The following is a 19,715-nucleotide window of genomic DNA, read 5'->3' on the forward strand; positions in this document are numbered from 1 at the left end:
ATACATACTGACTCTTGCTACTACCCTTTCCTTACTTCATCATTTCCATTCCTTTGACCACCCCTTCTTTCTTTGTTCCTTTATCTTTGTACCTTTCTTTCTTTCATTCTTCATGGTTTATCATTCTTAGTGGCTCATACTCTCTGAGTACTCTTGTGTAGTTTAGTATATATAAGTGTACAAGATCAGACTGGTCCTATAGTCTTGATCTCATCTACTCTAGGTAGTCCTATACTCTTAGGCTCACTCTATATACTCTACTCTTGTCTCACTCTCTCTCTCTACCTGTTCTGTGAGTTCTGACTACATTCTAGTACTTGTGTTCTGTATTTCTGTTGTGTAGGATAGTTATAGCCTGGGTCCTCTTACTAAGCCTTTGGGTCCCCTCTACACTGTTACTGACATTAGATTAAGACTACCTATTACTACCCTACAACTCTCCTACATTTCAGGCATTAGTACTTACTGTTGTGTTGATCTCTTTTCTTTGTCCTAACCCTTTTACATTTTTAAATTTTAAACTTTCTAAACCCTTTTAAACTTTTGCCACCCTTCTTCTATTCATTACCCCTTTTAGTTTAGTACTGATTCCTTTGTAGTGTAAACATAGACCCTCTTACACTAACTGCCACCCCTACTGTCCTACTGAATCAGCAGTTATAAGTAGACTTAGCTTAATACATACAGACCTTTATCTAAGAGGCCTTTGTCAACTATATGCCCCCAGCCCCTTTAGAACCTGTTCTAATTGTTCTGGAAGTCACAACCTGTTCTGGAAAGAAAGTGTATGTAGCCTACCCTTCAGACTTTAATGAGTAGCACTTTAAGGACTTCTAACACTAAGTCAAACTATACATAGCTACTACTTTGACTAATCTATCCTCAGATCTTAATTATGTCCTATTTGTCCTCTCCTTCATAAAGGAAGACAACATAGCCACCTAGGCTCAGAACTGGATTAAAGGCTATTAGATCAGAAGCCTGATCTAACTTTAGAATGACAAGTTGTATTCAGAATTCATAAGGCAGCTCTATACTTCCTTCATTAATCTGAACAAGAAGTGTAATATACAGAACAAGCTTGTGTCTCTGTGACAGGACAAACATTCTACTAATGCCTTCTTTTAGGAGTTTGATATTCTAGCCTGGAAGGCAGGATTCACACTCAGGTTTGATAATGTCCTTATTAGAATGCTTGAAAAAGCTCTTTACTCAGAACTGGTTAATAAGATTCTTAGAATAATACTAGAACTAATTACTTACACTGAGTAGAAGACACATACTATTTCCTTCAACTAAGCTACAGTTTGAATACATTAAGTCTGTACAGAATGCCTACACATGTATCCAGCTCTGACAGTTCTGAGCCCTCAGATTGATCTGTCTATAATTTACAATCAATCTGTTCTGATAAACATTAGAGAAGCCTAAAAGTAAGGAGCATACTTTGTCTACAGAAAGTTAGGACACTAGATTAAGGACTGCTCACAGAAGTAACAGTATATCTGTCAGGTCATTAGAGTAATAACAAGTGACAAGCAGGATTTGTAGTAAGAAGCCTTTTCTACAAATCTAGAAGTCACCTCAGAACTTCTAGACTCTGACTATGTACTCTAGGATTTTGTAGAGGCCTAACAGTGAATGTAGTACTAAAGGGCTATGACTTGGATTTTTTAATAGCTACTTTTGATTTAATGAACACTGTAGGATTAGAAGTAAATAAAGTAAGAAAAGTAGAAAAAGTAGAAAAAGCAGAAAAAGTAGAAAAAGTAAATCAACAAAATTATTTATTAGAAAGAAAAAAGCTGAAAACAAAAGTAGATAGTTCTCTTATTTCTTCTGATTCTTTTGATTCTTCTCTTCACACTTTATCCAAGTCTAAATCTACACAATCTAACCTGCTACTTCTGTGTTCTAAGATCTCAGAATGTTCAGAACACTATTCAGCCCTATTTACTACTCAGTAGTTTGTCTGTAGTATTAAGTAGGGATAGTCTTAGCTGAGTTCACAGCTGAGGACATGAGTCTGTCCTTGTCAAAAGAGAGAGGTTAATAAGGAAATGTTAGTACATATACTTACTCTCTTAGACAATAAGACTGTGTAAGCTGTATGTTCCCTTCAGAACAAGTAGTAGTTTATTAGAGAATGTTCTAAGTACTAGCTCTAGGTTCCTGTCCTCTTAGCTCCCTTCTTAGGATCCCTCCAGATCTGAATAATAGCTCTAGTAGACAGTAGATACACTAGTTTGTGTATTAATAAGGCCTTTGTGTAGGAACACTACCTTCTTACTCAATGTATTCTACTTCTAATCCTAGTATACAATACAGACAGAACTCTGAACTAGAATAGTCAGATTACTGAGTTTGTCCAACTACAGATGACTATTTAGGATCATGAGGAAAGTATTAAGTTTAGAGTCACTAACCTTAGAAAGACAGATGTCTTTATTAGATTCAAATAGCTTAAAGCTTACAACCCTACTATTAATTAGTTAGAGTAGACACTTGTGTTTAATTAGTGTCCTAAGTCTTACAACTACCTTACACTACTGTTCTGAGTGAATACAGACACTTCTAATGTTACTAACAGTTCTAATAAAGGTGACTAGTTGTTCTTCTTTAACTAGGATAAATATGTTAACACATATTCTAGTCAAGACAGAACAAAGTCAATCTAAAGGATGTCTAAGACAGAACTAGTTTAGAACCCTCTCAGAACAACTCTACTCTAGAACACACATAGACTCAGCCTGCCAGATTTTGTCTAAGAGTTCTCTAAAGTCTTTAGTAAAGAGGAATTCAACTAGCTTCCTAAACACTGTCTCTAGGACTATACAATTGAATTAACTAAGGATTTCTAACTTAAGGATTGTAAGGTCTACCTGTTTAACAGAGACAAGTAGGAGGTGCTTGACAAGTTCCTTTAGGAAAATCTTCAGAACAGTCAGATCCAACCCTCAAAGTCTTCTATAGCCTTCCCTTTCTTCTTTGTCAAAAAGAAAGATAGGAAGCTCTGTCTAGTCCAGAATTATTGTTGTCTTAATAAGAGTACTGTCAAAAACAAGTACTTGCTTCTCCTGATTCAGGAGCTCATTAATAAGACACATACATTTAGGGTTTTTACTAAGCTAGACATTTGATAAGGATACAATAATATTTGAATCCAAGACAGAGATGAGTAGAAGGCTGTGTTCTAAACTAATTGTAGATTGTACAAACCAACTATAATGTTCTTCAGACTAACCAACTTGCTTGTAACATTCTAGTCATTCATGAATCACATCCTTACAGATCTGATTAACTCAGAGTATGTTAGTGTGTATCTGGACAACATTCTAATCTTCACCTAAACAGTCAAGTATTATTACTAACTAATCTGAGTAGTTCTATAACAGCTCTAAGATAATAAACTGTTCCTCTAAGAAGTAAAGTACTCTTTTGTACAGGAGTCAGTAGATTATCTAGGCTTTGTAATCAGTAGAGGAGAGGTCTGTATGAATCTGGTAAAGGTAACTATAGTTTGGAACTGGCTACAACCTTAGAACCTGAAACAGGTCCAAGTATTCCTTAAGTTTGTAAACTACTACTAACACTTTATTCAAGACTTTAGTACTATTGTCTAGCCCCTTTACAATCTTACTAGTAAAGATGTTCCTTAGTAATAGGATGATTAGTAGTAGTCTGTATTTGAGTCCCTCAAGCAGGCCATTACTAGCAAGCCTGTATTAGTAGTTCTAACAGTTACAAACAAGTTCTGAGTTAAAGCCAACTCTTCCAACTTTGTGAATAGAGTAGTACTGTCTTAGTTTATTAACAGAAAGTAGTGTCTGATAGTGTTCTAATCAGAATCCCTCTCTACAACAGAACAGAACTACTCTATCTATAATAAGGAACTCCTTACAATTGTCTATTCTCTAGAGGAGTAGTATTAATATCTTCTTAGTACTGTACAGAAGTTTAAGATTTAGAGTAATTACCTTAATCTCTAATACTTCCAGGTGCCTTAGAAGCTTAACTACTACTAAGCCTACTGAATGTTAGAACTGTAGAACTACAACTTTGTACTAACTCACAAACCTAGAACACAAATAATGAAAGCTGATTTACTCTTAAGACAAGTAGGTTATGAAAGGGGGGAGAATGATAACAAAAATCTTGTTCTCCTAAACAATTCCTGTTTTGTGTCTAAGACAATCTGAGAGATCTGACTCAAATCTGAGAATGTTGACTTTGTTACCTGTATATAGTAAGCTCTAAAACACATACAGGACTAGGTTGTAACAAAGTAGCTAGAGAAGCAGGCTAGAGATTAGGAGGAGGATAAGGATAGACAGATTTACTAGGAAGGCCAACTGTATGTTCTGAAGGATCAGAAGCTGTAAGAGGACATTATCTAAGCTTATTACAACAATCTGACTGTAGAACATTCAGACTGACACAAAACACAGGAACTCATTACTCAGAACTACTAGTAGTTAGGAATGTAGAGGGAAATCCTAAAGTATATAACTAGTTGTAATATATACTAACAGACTAAGGTTTACCAGACAAGGCTTTAGACTTCTCTACATCTGTATTAGATCCTAGATTACTCTTAGGAAGAAGTCTTAGTGGACCTGATTAGTAAGCTACCTAAGTCTTAGGGTTACAACACTATCTGTATAATTGTTAACCAATTCTCTAAGTAAGTTTATACAGTTCTGACCCAAACAGAACTTACTTTTGAAAGTATAGTATACATTTATCAGAATCATATCTTCTAGTTGTATAAACTCCCTTAGAAGCTCATTCACAATCACAGACTACAATTCAAGTTGAAATTCATATAAGACTTGTATGTACTTCTCAGAATTTAAGGGAACCCTTCTACTACATATTACCTACAGACTGACAGTCAAACTGAGCAAGTCAATTAGGAGATCAAGCTCTACCTCTGAATGTTCATTAATCATTAACAATTGGATTAGTCTGAATAGTTAGCTCTGACAGAATTTGTACACAATAACTAGTAACACTCTGTAACAGGACAGTCCCTGTTCTTCCTCAATTATAAGAGACATCTGTACTAGGGGACAGTTCCAAACTGGAACAGTAGTTCTGAATCTGTAACAGACTTTACAGAACAGATGTACAGGACCAGAGAGGACACATAAGCTCTTCTAGAGAAGGTAGTACAGGTTATAAAGCAAAACTATGATTGGAAGAGGTCTGTAACTAAGGAGTACTAGTCTGGTAACAAAGTTATACTAGAAGCTACTAATCTGACCTTGGATCACTCAATAAAGAAATTGGACAACAAGTACTTTAGACTCTTCATTATTAAAAAGAAGGTCAGTACCTCTGTCTACAAACTCTAACTTCTAGCAACATAAAAGTATATACACCTAGTATTTAACAAGGTTCTGTTGTCTCAGTACTATAATCCTAGTTTTCCTTCACAACAAAGACCCTTACTACCTCTACTAAAACTCATTAGCTCTGAACCAGAATACAAAGTAGAGTATATAGTGGATACTAAGTTACTGTGTGGAAAACTCAAATTCCTTGTTTACTAGAAAGGGTACCTAGTTGAGGAGCACACTTAGGAACCTGCTGAGAACCTTACCTACACTTTTAAGACAATCCAAGATTTTTATCAGCTTTATCCTGGAGCTCTGTACAAACTCAGCCTTGCAGATTTCCAAGCCCTACTGTTCCAACCTATGTCTGAGCTACTAACTAAGTCTAATGTTTACTAATCAGAACAATTGGTTTTAGAGGAGGGGTAATGTTACAGTTCTCTACTCTTGTACCTTTAGTTTTAAGGGTTCTACACTCTTCCATACTAGAACTCAGGACTTCTGTCCCTCAGAGGTACTGTCTATAGACTATATGTATACTGACTCTTACTACTACCCTTCCTTACTTTATTATTCCATTCCTTTGACCACCCCTTCTTTCTTTGTTTCTTTATCTTTAACCTTCCTTTCTTTCATTCTTCATAGTTTATCATTCTTAGTAGCTTATACTCCCTGAGTACTCTTGTGTAGTTTAGTATATATAGGTGTACAAGATCAGACTAGTCCTATAGTCTTAATCTTGTCTACTCTAGGTAGTCCTGTACTCTTAAGCTTACTCTATATACTCTACTCTTGTCTTACTCTCTCTCTCTACCTGTTCTGTAAGTTCTGACTATGTTCCAGTACTTGCATTCTGTATTTCTGTTGTGTAGGATAGTTGTAGCCTAGGTCCTCTCACTGAGCCTTCAGGTCCCCTCTATACTGTTGCTGACAGTAGACAGGCAGAGAACAGAATACATACTTGATTCAGTCACAACTATAATGTTAATATTTCTATCCTTTTAATGTGTAGGCTCTTTAGGAAAGTACTCTGTAAGAGAAAGTGTAAGCATTATTTCCTCTTACTTTCCAACTTTGTGAAGCAACTTTGAGACATTTTCATAAAGTTCCTTGAGTGATTTAATATTAACCTGTACATTAATTGTTAGTTAGTACAATGACAGAATAGGAGGAAGACCTTGTAAGGTTAAGAGTTTTATGTCTCAAGGCATCTTTGTAGTCTGGATAGTAATGTATTACATATTCTAGAGCTTCAACATTTGTACTTTCTGGAAAGTAACAAGGCTGAGGCTTGGCCTTGTTAATGTTAGTCAGGTAGATTATATAGTAATAAATGTTTGGACTTGAAGAGAGAGAGAACACACAAGACTAGACTGGTTCAAAGTACTGTATTACAGATTTACAGTATCATTCATGATTAGAAACTGTGTCTTAGAACCACATACTTATGTGGAAGAATTTTATCATTATCATCTGTTTCAGACTATAAGTAAGAAGGAGGAGGCTCTCTACCTTTTCTTACTATACTCTCTAGAACCTCTTACAAGCAAGTTCTTTTATGTTTTATTAGTCTTCTTCTATACTAACTAGCTTATATACAGTAAAACCTCTCATTAAGTATTACTCTTAATAAGTATAATCTCTTATTAAGTATAACATTTCAAGTCTACCATTACTCTTGTAGACACTAGAATATTACTTGTTAACAAGTATAACCTCTTAATAAGTATTACTTTTTATATTTACTAAGAGTAATACTTAATAAGAGGTTTTACTGTACTTTATAGTAGATAATAATTTATATTTATTTTTACAGTATATAGTTAGCTAGAATATCTTTATATTTTAACTTAAAAAAACTAGATTACTGAAAAGTGTCAATTACTTTCTAAAAACAGGGAGGCTAAAGACTTTTAAGAACTATCTGTATTAAGCTTTTTACATTAATATTAAACAACCTAATACTATTAGTCTTTTAATTATAAGTATTAGTATTTTACAAATATATAACTGTTAAGTTAATTAATATAGTACAGAGTGTTCTAAATGTAATAGAATACTTTAAAGATAGTTACTTATACTAATAGTATATATACAATTAGACTTACTTTGAGTCTTTTACTCTAAATAAGTTTTACAAAGAGCTTTAAAGTAAAATACTCTTAGTAAACTAAGTTGAGCAGACTTAGAATAAGCTCCTTTTAACTAGACAGGATAGTTAGGATTTCTGAGAATAGTAGTTAAAGTTTACTAGAATTAACTTTAGTCTTTTAAAACTGTATTTTCTTTTACCAGAATGTTTCTACAAATTATTTTAAACTAATCTGTACTTAGACTTACAATTCAAGTTATACTTATGTTTTATAATAATAACTCTAAGTTATACAAAGTAAATAGTCACAACTAGCTAAAAAGGTCTAACTTGTCTTTATAGTTAATATACAGTTTATAAACCTAATAAACTACTATTTAACTGTCTCTAGTTTTAAGCAAAGTTATAGTAGTTTAGACTCAATACAAGAATAGTGTAAACTTGCTAAGTAATAGACTGTAGAATGTACTTTGTTTTAGACTAGTATAAAAGTAGTACTTAGAACTGAATATACTTAATAGAAGGAATAAAATAAAGTGTACTTAAGAAGGACTAATACTTTAAATGTAAGTTAAAAGTCTAATTCTAGTTTTAGAACTAAGAAATCTGTTTCTCTCTAGTAGAATATTGACTGTTAATAAAGAACCAGAAATGTTTCTACTATTTTAAGCTATTTGTAAATTATAAGACTAACAGTTACTTAATAATACTATCAAATTCTAAAAAATAATGTTTTAATTACTAAAGTATACAGTAAGTTGATACACTCTAAGTAAAGTATAGTAGTTCTGACTCAAACCAAACAATTGTCTGTTCTAGAACTAACTAACAATAAAGACTCTAGTATGTCTGTATCTGTGTAAATACTGTATATTATAATCAAAATCTGACAGCTTTACTCTTCACAATATTTCCTTACATATATATTATGTATTTCTCAGGGCTCTGTATTTATTTGATAAGTACTTTTGGGAACTATACAAGTTGTGTATTAATGTATTATTAAGACACTCTTAGTACTTATTACAGTTTGTAACAATGTCTACATATGTGCATTTGATAGTATTGTACAAAGCAATCAAATAGTGTGTGTTCTCTAGGATTGCAACTTAGGCCAGTTATATTACTGAATTACATAACATTCTTTTCAATTAGTAACTCTAGTAGCTTTTCTCACACAACTGATCACAGTCTTATTTACTTGCCTTACTGGGCAAATCGCATGCCATCTCAGCTGGTGAAGTAGGATTGCTAATTCGTGATGCACGAATTATTGTGTATATACGCAACCTGATAAGGGGATTCCATTACGGGAAAAATAACAGAAGTGCGAGTGAATTCATGACTAATCCAAAAAGTAGTTTTGATCGAATATACGCAATAAAAATAGTTATACAGTAAATCCGGAATGTGATGAAACAAAATACGCGCTATTAGGTGGTCCAGACGAGGAGGAGCGAGGTCCGTCTGTAGCCGAGAGAATCCATGCGCCAAGAAACGGGAAGGATCCGTTCTATTGATGGATACACACACGCCGACTAGTATCCGAGGATGAAAAGCAAAGCAACCGATGGGCGTAAGCGACCAAAAAGCGCCTTCACCTCAACTCGCTCCAGAGTGGCGGGCCAAATACGACACAAGCAGTCCAGAACTGCATACAAGATCACCATAAGTAAAAGTAAACATTCATCCATCCGAAGAAACGAGACGAAAAGGAAACGAAGAAGACGAGACAAAGAAGACGACGGACGTACCACACGAAGGGCTTTAACGAGTAACCAAGGATACTCTTCCACGCCAGGACGCCGCATCACGACTTTGCCACTACCACCACCTCCACCATTGACGGCCGCAATCGGCTGTACATGTGTGAACATTATCCAAATGGCGTAGAACGCGACGGAGAAGAAGTGGTAGAAGAGGAGGAAGCGACGGTGGGAAATCCTATGTGATAAGATAAGGAAATCAAATCGTACGTCAGCGAGTCTACTTTGGCCAGGCCTTTGGTTCGGCAAGAAGGTAACCGTTTGGAAGCAGCAACAGGCGCTGGGAGAAGAGCGGATATGGGAAGAAACGGGAAACACGGGTGTTGTGGTCGTGAGAGTCGCAGCAACTCGGAGTAATGGAATTCGCGAAGTAAAAAAGAAGAGGGAAGAGGGGGAGGAAGAGAGGGAACGGGATTAAAGAGGAGATTGAAGGACATACCCGGCGAGCAGGGAGACAGGCTCCATTATACAGTTTCCTCCGAGTTGGAAATATTTAAAACAGCCCACGCGTAGCACTTCCAGGTTTTCATCTGCACATGTCCGAACCAAACCAGGTAATGCGTTCATAATAAAACAAACAACAGCCGAAGAGAGCGGTAGCGATACATCGGACGGATACAATTTTCAGAGAGACAAATTCGTGCGTGTATGTCACGGAAGCAGATTGCGAGAGCCGAAAGGAATAGGGATGAGAGCGGGAGTAAATGGAGAAAGTAGAGACAAAAGCATGTATCAGTGAGCTAGTCCTGCGTGATGTAGTACAAGGAATGAGACAGACCCTCGGCGCCGAAGAGGTCATAAAGCGCAATGCTGAGGATGTTGATTGTCGAACCGAGTGGCTTGCGCGACCAGTGCCAGGCGTGGAGGATCTGCGAGACGCAGGCCCAGTCGTCGAAATGGGACACGCTTCGCAACAAGTCGGTGAGGATAACGACATCATTAAATGCAACAGTCATTCCACCTAAAATGAAAATAGGGGAATCGGCTACTTGTCATCGATATCTAGAAAGGTAAACAACATACCTCCTGTTAAAGGATGCCGCATGTTCCATGAATCACCGACGAGAATAACGCCTTCTTTTGATTGTTCACCACCCTGTTCAACGGGCGGCAGGAAAGAGTTCGGCATGCGCCGTAACCGGTCTCGTGCTAAAGCGTCTACAATGGCCGGCTGTAGATTTTCGGGGAGTTCAGGTACGACTATGTTAATAATATATTCCTTTGAGGAAGACTTGCATGTCAGCAGTGTGCCAAGGATATTGAAGGGTTTCTCACCTTGAGGTCTGCGGGTAACGGCGTCTTCACATCGATGAGAATACGCGTATCGTGTTCTGAAATTTGGTAAAGCAGCACAGGGCCAGACCCACGGACTAATGCGACAGTGCCATGCTTGTCAATGGGCAGGTTCACGTCTTTGAGGATAGCGCCAACGAAGTAACTTCGTGTGACAGGTTTTTCAAACACCTCGCCCATGACCTCGGCACGGAAATTGGAGAAGCAGCCGTCGGCTATGAAGACCAGCGGAGCAAAGAAGCTTTCCTTCTCACCGTTCTCCGAGCCTTTTCGAGTTGCACGGACACCATGTACGCGGTTCTCGCCGTCTGCCATGATAAGAGAAGTGACTGTAGCTTCAATGCCTTCAACACCAGGGGCTGCAAGGGCCTTTTTTCGAAGGGACATTATGAATTTTCCGTGATGGAACGACCGGCCCTCTTGATTATTAGGATATGGAATGTGGACTTGCTTCCCGTCATTCACGACGCAGTATCCCCGCACTGGTACTGCGTCAATGCCTTCAAGACAGTCTTCCATGCCAAGTTTTCGAAGAGCGTTGCACCCTCCAGGCTGGAGCAGTTCACCGACGATACGATCCGGTTCTGCAAAGGAGCGTTCGAGGAGACCGATTCGGAGTTGTTTCGAACGAGTGCTAGAGGTGATGGTCGCGAGACCATGGGCAAGTGCACATCCAGCAACACCAGCCCCTACGATGAGGACATCATATGAGTGACGAGAAGGAGCCATGGTGGACGTTGGGAAGGTAGCTCGAGGGCCGTGAGCAGATGTACGGCCAAAAATAATAAGTCCATTTTTCGCGTTGTGTAGCAATTAAAAGTGGACCGACAGACGGAGTGCACGTGACATCCTTCCGAGTTTGAGCGATCGTCACCGCTTTCTCCCTTTCACTCGTTTCTCTCTTGATCCGCTCGGTGCAACGCCTCAGAGGCTGGTTCCTTCTTGCTATAACTCAGGAGAAGCGATCATGCAGCGATATTATGCCGAAGTCAGAGCCTAAAAGCGTTGCTGGTTTTTTCTCTACTGTCTCCCGCATCAAGGTCGAACCCACTTCCAAGTGGAATTGAACACGTAACATTTAGAACCGAAACTACCCGGACTGGTCCGTACTTCCAAGGAAGCTAGCTATGATGCACTGGTAGTCGTCTGATATCACCACGAAGCAAACATCGGCCCATACAAACTCCTGAGTACTTTCAGTGCCGAAGTCATCCTGGTTGGGCACGTGCAGCCCTGGCCCGGCTCTTGTGTTAACGAGAAGGCTGTACATTTGGACGTCTTGTACATGTTGGTTGCTAGACGAAGAAATCGATCATGCTGTTTCGATGAAACTCAGTGCTTTGCTATATTGACTTCATCTACACGTGCAGTATCTTTTCGCAATGTGGTCCACGTCTCCCCCAAGAAGAGACTGGTGGTCGCCTGATTTCACTTCAAAGTACAGTAATATCAGGCCATGCACGATCCTTTGTACCCGGAGCACCTTACGTGCCGTCCGTCCGTCTAGATTTGTCTAGATAAGCAGAACTCTGCCGTTTCCTGGAAACCTTTCTTCCAAGAGCTTTTCTGCATGTCTGGCACTGCATTGACGTTCTGGTTGGTAGTGGTCGTACACGTGCAGTCCTGCTCGGCTTGTTGTGTCAATAGCACTGCTCTATGGCGACACGTTTGGACATCTCGTGCATGCTAGTTACTAGGCAAAGAAATTAATCTTGCTGTCTTGGCGAAGTCAATGCTTCACTGTTTTGACTTCGTTCACACGCGTGGCATTTCATTATGGTTGCTCCGCACACCACTCTTATCTGATCCTTATCTGGTACAGCGGTAGATGATATTCCAGAATAATCAAGGACGCTGTACAGCAAAGAGCTTGCTATTGTCCACATCTCGCAGATGATCGCATCCACCTAGGTCGCTTTTTGCGGAAGAACGCCATGACGCCGCCCTATGTCTTTGGACGAATTACTGAGCAGTAGCTCTTGAATTCGTTGGGACAACGCTTTGCCCTTTATCCACTATTTCACTATCACCGATATGCCCTGTTCTATCACCGGGATGGACCTGTGACTCTTGCTCCACCAAACCTAGTATCAGGCTCATCACACGTGTTTTGCTAAAGCGCCCATCGCAGTGCGATGTTGTACCGGAACTGGAGGATTCTAGTTGAAATAGGAACATGATAACCTTGAACCTTGAACCCAGCGTGCGGGATGTTTGTATGGCTTGATCCTGGGGGTGGGCCCATAAAAGCCCCACATACTGCAAGACTAGGCTCACTAAACGACACCAATCTCCCCAGCTCAAAGCTATTCCTCCAGCGATTCTTCTGTATTTTGTTATCTAGAACAATGGTTACGAGCGACCTCGCAAAATCGACGTATGCCGACAGGTCGAGCCAGCTTATGGGAGCTGCGCAAAAGCTGCGCGACCTAGGGTATTATTCATCCTCTTTCCTTTTTGTTCACTGAACCTATCGTTTTCGCGCCTGCATTTAGTGCCCAAGCCTTTCTCGATGTACCTCGGATAGCTGTCATCGGAGGTCAGTCAGCTGGTAAGAGGTAAGTTCCTGCAAATATGACTTAGCACCCAAACCATGTTCTGATTCCTATTCATAGTTCACTAGTTGAGGCTGTGAGCGGCGTGAGTCTGTCTATATTATTAATAGTCCAAATTGTGTCTGAGGAGTCCATTCAGATTCGAGTGCCGCGCGACGCGGGGACGTGTACAAGGTGTGTTGCTGAGCAATATCACAATGAAGGCTCAGAACATGAACTGTTTTTGCTGACAGATGCCCTATGGAAGTGAACTTAATTAATTCACCCGGGGCGTGGTCATGTTACATAACCCTTCGCATTGAATACGCGATATCTGGTGCCCGTTTGCCTCAGGTTTTGCGTATTCCATTCGGCCCGTGCCTTTCGAACGTTGATGACGTCGAATTGGCTCTGCGGCGTGCACAGACCGCTGTGCTGAACCATCCAAAAATGGACTCAGACACCTTCCTATTGAAATCACGAGAGGACCTCGAATACTATCGCACACCAAATGCATTCAAGGCAGGAACCTTAAAGTTCAGTAGGAACGTCGTTGTAGTGGACATCTTCGATGCCAGCTGTGCCAATTTGTCTTTTGTTGACCTACCTGGTCAGTACTGAATTTTTATGATGTGAACCACTATGTGACAGGCCTGTTGTAACTTAGGTCTAATACAAAATGATGAACCGGAAGTCGTTCAGCTTGTCGAAGACCTGGTGAGTTCTTACATACAAGGACATTGTCTCATCCTAGTCACCATCCCCATGAGTGGTACGAAATGTTTTATGTGCTTTCATGACCTATTCATGATTTAATTACTTTTCAGACGACATGGAAAATCAGAGGGCAATGCGTCTTGCACTTGAAGCCGACCAGAACAAGTCCAGAACTATAGGTCTGTGTGATTACTACTGAGCATACTAATAATACTCATTTGCATCGTTAAAGGCGTCCTTACTAAGCCAGACACACTGACATCTGGTGCAACCAGCGCACGCAACAAATGGAAGGACATGCTAGATGGCAGCAACAAATCCGACAATCACACCCTTGCGAAAGGATATTACTGTGTGAGATTGTCAGATGACGCAGAACGAGCAGAGAATCCGTCACGGGAAGAGCGGAATGCCATAGAATCAACCTTCTTCTCGACGACTTCACCTTGGGACACTGTTCGGGATCGAAGTCGTTTTGGAATTACACACCTTGTCAATGACTTGAGTCGATTACTAACAGGGCTTCTTGATGACATGTATGTGATATTGCAGCATGACCACAATATGCTGATTTATTTGTCCTTAGGCTACCAACGTTGCGCAAGCAATCACAAGAGCAACTTGATGAGGCTCGTGCAGCTTTGCAAAAACTTCCAACCGCTCTTAATGATGTGTCCAGCGAAGTCTTAGAGCGTATCACCAACTTCTGTCAAGAGTTCTCGGCGACAGTATATGGTACCACGGTTATGTCGAGCGAATTGCAGATTAGAGGGCACTTGGATTGTTGTGGCAAGTCATTCATCCATCGTAACCGCACTTCATACAAAGAATTCAAACACGAGATTCGATCTACTGCGCCTGACTTTCGACCGTTTGAGGGTTATGGAGAATATGACAAACCGATATTTTCAGACCCAGAGCGGTATAACTCGATTGAGGGTCTTGGGAATGGCCCTCGCGACCTCCTCTATGTGAGGAAAGTCATACAAGAGTCGGTCATGATTCAGTCCTTTAGTTGTACTTTGCAGCTAAACTCTTCTACCAAAGTTCGATTGCGTGGGAACTGCCGAATAATGTTCCGTTCGACGCAAAACATGCATTGATCGATGAGCTTACTCGACAGTGGGACGAGCCGACGTCTGAATGTTTTGAAGAAGTATATGAGAACTTAACGACGGTCATCGGTCATATTCTTCACCGCCATTTCGGTCGGTTCCGGAAGCTGAATAATCACATGGAGTAAGTCATTGCACATCTTCGAAGCAATATCTTCTTGATGTTGATACATGTTTATCAGAGACCTGCTGAAGGATCTGCTTGACGAGCACAAGGAATCCGCCAATTCATCTGTCCTTGCATTGCTGAAGCAAGAGAAACACCCATTATATACACAGAATGAGCACTACTTCCTGACCTTGCGGTTGCACTGGTTAGAAAGATACACTAATGTGAGGGCAAACCAAGACATATACAAGAAGAATAGGCCCATAGGTACCTTACTACTTTGACTTCTCAACACGCAGAACTAGCTGACAACAGTATAGAATATTTGGAATCAGTACCCCCTTCACCAGTTCCTATGTCTATAGAGTATTTTGAAGAAGAGAAATTAGCAATGGCCAGTGTGCTCAATGGACTTCGTAGACTGGGCTACACTAACGTGACAATTGGCGACCTTCCTCGCCTGCGCACGGGTGCACGCGATCCTTTCCACGAGGAACTAAAGGTGATGGCTGACGTGAGAGCATACTTCTTCGTCGCGTACAAGGTCAGTATCAGGTGATGCATCCTTTCTAGCTATTCTCGAACTGACTCGTGTCCCCAGCGGATTATCGATAACATACCACTTGTGATTGAGCACGCACTACATCAGAGTCTTGCGGAGAACATGAAGAGAACGCTATTGCAAAGGCTTAACCTTGGTGCACCAGATGCAGCAAAACGCCTTAGGAATTTGATGGAGGAGGATCCAACTGTTGCACAAGAACGAGAGGCACTGACGTCCAAGATTGCGACGTTGGAGAAGATTGAAGCTGAATTGCGCAATCTGTGACGATGCGTTGTGTTAATCCAGGACCTCCAGATGCATATTAGAGACTTGCGTTACTCGTGCTTTATTTCTTGTGCTTTCACGTACTATCACATTTCTCGCACTGTGGTTCTTGTTTTAATCCTCAATCGATGTCCGCTGTTCGGAGTATATGCGTCGGTTGACGCATTTCTTGCTGAGTGTATTAGTCACGCTTCTGATCATACCTGTTCGAATTGTCCGAGAGGAGAATTAAATGTACGATTGATAAAGATCTCTAAACTGCGGCCACTTATCCAAAGCAATACGATGTAATCTAATAATGGTCCGTCACCATTCCCGATGCTTCCCTCCCTTCCCCCATTTCTCAAGTAGGAACCCAGTCATCCACTCATACAACTCCCGATACGCTCCTCGTCGATTAATTGAATGGTCACTGTCTGTGAACATGCGGAAGCGGAACCCTCGTACTTTGTCGGTTGTGAGCATGTCGAGCAAATGAGCTGAGTTGGCGAAGTGCACGTTATCGTCCCCGCTCCCGTGTGCGAGGAGGAAATGAGCGTTGTGGAATCCTGTCATGTTTGTAATGGAGGCATTGTCGTACCCGGTAGGATTGAGTTGAGGTGTTGACATGTAGCGCTCTGTGTAGATTGAGTCTGCGATGAAATGCGATTGAGCGGGTTGTATCTCCCAAAAAATGGGAATGGAACGTACCGTAGAGCCTCCAACTTGTGACGGGCTTTAGTGAATAGGTTAATATTGAACAATTCCACCAAACGATCAACTTAAATCGTTACTTACTGCGACAGCCATGGCTAGAGAATGAATACCCTCGTTTGCTTCCACGACTTTCGAGCTCATAAATCCACCATATGACTATCAAGATAAGCGGTTAGTGAACATTGTCACCAGAAGTGATAGGACATACCCATCCCCAGATACCAATCTTCTTCGGGTCAACATATTTCTTCGACGCCCAAATTCTAGTAAAACGAGACTTTGAGCATCGAAAGGGCATAAATACAAACGGACAAACCTGGCCGCTCCCACCTGGTCGCGTGTCTCCCAATAACCGAGATTGCCTCTTATCGGATTCCGCAATGCACGGCCCCTGAAGCCTGTTCCACGTCCGTCAACAATAACAACAATGTACTTGAGTGTACAAGCCAGGTATGCATGCCAATCACGTTCGAAACGTGTATGCACCATTTGAGAACCTGGACCACCATACACTCGGAATAAAACGGGATATTTTATCCGTCCCGAGTCGTCGAAGTTGGCCGGAAGAAGTTCCATTGTGTTGAACTCTAGAGTAACATTCATGTTTGAGTGTACAATGCAATTACGCTTTGATGAGGAGACACACCGAATCCATCATTTTCGATAGTTGAATGCATAATGAGCGGACTTTGGTACTCGGCCAGCGTGGCGTTTAGTTGTGTATTTTCAACGACTTTGTACTCGAACTCTGAATGTTAGTCAGTTCCTTGCTCACTTGCCGACTGTATCAAATTCAATGTGACCAACCTTCTCGCGGGACAGTAGTACTGAAGACACTCTGCCATGGTACGTTCGGGCCTCGATAGCCCAAGAGATAATATCCAGACTCAGGGGAGAAGCTCGCCTCATACCATGCCAGAGCTGTTGTGTCCGTAAGTGCTGTTAGTTCCGTGATTCGATCCGAGTCTGCGGATGAAACCTGGGATGGTATAGGCACTGCTAGGATTGCTCGTTCAATTGATGAAGGATAAGCTGTTGTGAAGTACCTGTAAGACGGTATGTGAGTATCTTATACGTAGAAGAACCTGTTTCAGACATTGATTCTCACACAATGCCTTTGGAATCAACACCTAAGATTCCATCTACAACTTCCCATTCGCCGTCTGTCACGAACAAAGGCTCACTGCTGTCTGCAGGTGAGAAGAGTGCGATATGTGTATAACCCTGGGAATTATTGACAAGATCCAGATACGCCGTGCCATCCAGTCCTAATGTGGTGACAAGTGTGGGAGGGAGTGGGTAGACAGACTGCCGCTACAAGCAGGACGTCAGTTCAATGCTTGAGGATACCCAGAGAAGGTTAATGAACACCAACACTTTCAATCCATCCACCGTCGCCTTCCTCACCGTTCCGACCAAGATGGCGAACAACCTCGCCTCGGACTTCAGCACCAGCGATAGATAGATCCTCCATGTCAAAGTGAACTACGACACCATCGTCTGCTCCTCGGTTGACCTCTTTGACAAGGAGGTCATCCGCGCCAATCCAGGCAACGTCCATGATAACCGAGTCATTCACAGACCGACGAGATGACCAGGTCAGGCGTGAGAGATGCTCCGTGACTTCGTCAGAAATCTCGTCATCATCCTCGTCATCATCATCTTGCCTGTTGGATAGGTATCCATCGAGGTCGAATACGTGAACGTCGACGCTAGGATTCGTATATCCAGGTTTAGGGTACCGCATAGCAACGTCCTCAGTGTATGGATGAACTGAATAAGAGTCCGCGGTAGGATTGTAAATAGGGAACGAGTATACATCTACGTTCGTCTCATCGCTTTCAAGAAAAGCCACCCGCTTGGCATCGGGTGCCCACCAAAGCGCGTAGTCAGCCGACAATACCTCCTCTTCGTACACCCAGTCAGGCACACCATTGAAGTGAGTTTCTGAACCTGTCGCCGTGATCCGGATTCCTTTCGTCGACCGCGCTGCGTCAGGCTTCACGTATAGATCGTTATTCTGTACGTAGGCTATTGCATCTCCAACAGGACTCCATGCGGCATAGGCTGTTACGGGTGGAAAGGAGGGTGTGGATAGAGGATAGGTAGATTTAGCATCGATATCGTGCACATAATAATTGCCGAACGAGGAATGTCTCCATTGCTAAGCAAATAATATTAGCCGAAAGTCATAAAGTACTGGTGGACTTTACTAACTTTCAGATAATTAGCTTTCATGAGCAAGTATTTCATATCTGGGGAAAGTTTCCACTCGACGGTTGCTAATGGGAGTCCTTGTTCCTACGTCTGGTGTAAGTTTCGCTTGGATTTGTTTCTTTGAACGGTGGACGTTACATTTTTCACATCCCCCAGATTAACTAAATCCCTTGTAGTATTTGTCTTGAGATCCACAAGGGTAATGACACTTCTCTTAAAGTCCTGCTCGGCGTAAACACCATCGCCAGCTGTCGAGAAGGAAGTCAATACGGTAACGGTATGCGACGTCAAATGCCGACCTTCTGGTACCCATCTCAGAGTAGCGTGCTGAGCATAAAACGTGCCATTGAAGACATGATCCATAGTAAGCGGACGCGTACCGCGCATTGGAGCAAATGCAGTGCCAGTATACGTATACGCAGCAAGGATACCGATCAGGATTGCCATGACCATAAGAGAGACAAGGGTGATAAGAAGGCACCGAAGCGTGTTCGGTCGTCTCTAATATTCATATTTGAGACCCGTATTGCTTTGAACTGATGAAGAACTTACCTTCGGTCCACCAAGCCTCAATCCATCCGATGGAAACCCGTTTTCTGTTGCTCCTGGCGAGTTTACACCCAGCCGGCCACGACCCGGGGCATCCTTCTCTAACAACGTTTCGTCCTCGCTTTCAGAACTAGGCGCGTCAAAAGGTCCCTCATCATAATACATGTGTGGTCTTAACGGTGCTTTGGTTTCCTCTGTGGTAGTTTCACGAGGTTCCCCATCGACGGCAGGTTCCTGGACATCGTCAGTGTCATTCAGAGAAAGACGAGCATACCCATTAGTCTGCATTTTGCAGACTGAATGGCTCAGGTCGTCACTGCTGGCAAAGCGCAGCGACAAGAAGGAGGAGACGCGATTTACTCGGCCTTGGGCTTAGGATCTGGTTTGGTGATTAGCATTTCGGCCCGGTAATCAGCCAGATTTGGACATCCGGCTTTTATCTGGCGAGTTGCCGAGCCG

At 41.5% G+C, this 19,715-nt stretch overlaps 3 protein-coding genes across 3 annotated transcripts; 1 reads left to right on the forward strand and 2 right to left on the reverse strand.

The window, feature by feature from the left end:
* Positions 1–9,028: 9,028 nt before the first annotated feature.
* Positions 9,029–11,219, reverse strand: FOMMEDRAFT_91853 (squalene epoxidase; the record flags this gene model as incomplete). Its single annotated transcript, XM_007269690.1, has 6 exons — positions 9,029–9,082; positions 9,186–9,375; positions 9,637–9,727; positions 9,976–10,158; positions 10,221–10,428; positions 10,473–11,219. The coding sequence occupies 6 exons, from the start codon at positions 11,217–11,219 to the stop codon at positions 9,029–9,031; spliced, it is 1,473 nt and encodes a 490-aa protein (XP_007269752.1).
* Positions 11,220–12,838: 1,619 nt separating this feature from the next.
* FOMMEDRAFT_170072 (uncharacterized protein) lies at positions 12,839–15,849 on the forward strand (the record flags this gene model as incomplete). Its single annotated transcript, XM_007269734.1, has 13 exons — positions 12,839–12,924; positions 12,986–13,048; positions 13,106–13,130; positions 13,185–13,219; positions 13,279–13,634; positions 13,692–13,796; positions 13,852–13,920; positions 13,974–14,277; positions 14,328–14,732; positions 14,789–14,980; positions 15,039–15,232; positions 15,286–15,509; positions 15,567–15,849. 13 exons carry the CDS (start codon positions 12,839–12,841, stop codon positions 15,792–15,794), a joined length of 2,286 nt encoding a protein of 761 aa, XP_007269796.1. The 3' UTR covers positions 15,795–15,849.
* A 166-nt stretch (positions 15,850–16,015) lies between these two features.
* FOMMEDRAFT_127411 (dipeptidyl aminopeptidase) lies at positions 16,016–19,558 on the reverse strand. The gene is made up of 13 exons (XM_007269735.1): positions 19,260–19,558; positions 19,007–19,208; positions 18,846–18,955; positions 18,708–18,791; positions 17,866–18,654; positions 17,599–17,804; positions 17,298–17,536; positions 17,137–17,238; positions 16,807–17,077; positions 16,699–16,753; positions 16,572–16,646; positions 16,485–16,509; positions 16,016–16,426 (listed from the first exon to the last, which is right to left on the reverse strand). The coding sequence occupies exons 1-13, from the start codon at positions 19,542–19,544 to the stop codon at positions 16,101–16,103; spliced, it is 2,769 nt and encodes a 922-aa protein (XP_007269797.1). The 5' UTR covers positions 19,545–19,558; the 3' UTR covers positions 16,016–16,100.
* Positions 19,559–19,715: the final 157 nt, after the last annotated feature.

Source organism: Fomitiporia mediterranea (genome assembly GCF_000271605.1).
Source record: "Fomitiporia mediterranea MF3/22 unplaced genomic scaffold FOMMEscaffold_10, whole genome shotgun sequence".
In the NCBI taxonomy this organism is placed as follows: domain Eukaryota; kingdom Fungi; phylum Basidiomycota; class Agaricomycetes; order Hymenochaetales; family Hymenochaetaceae; genus Fomitiporia; species Fomitiporia mediterranea.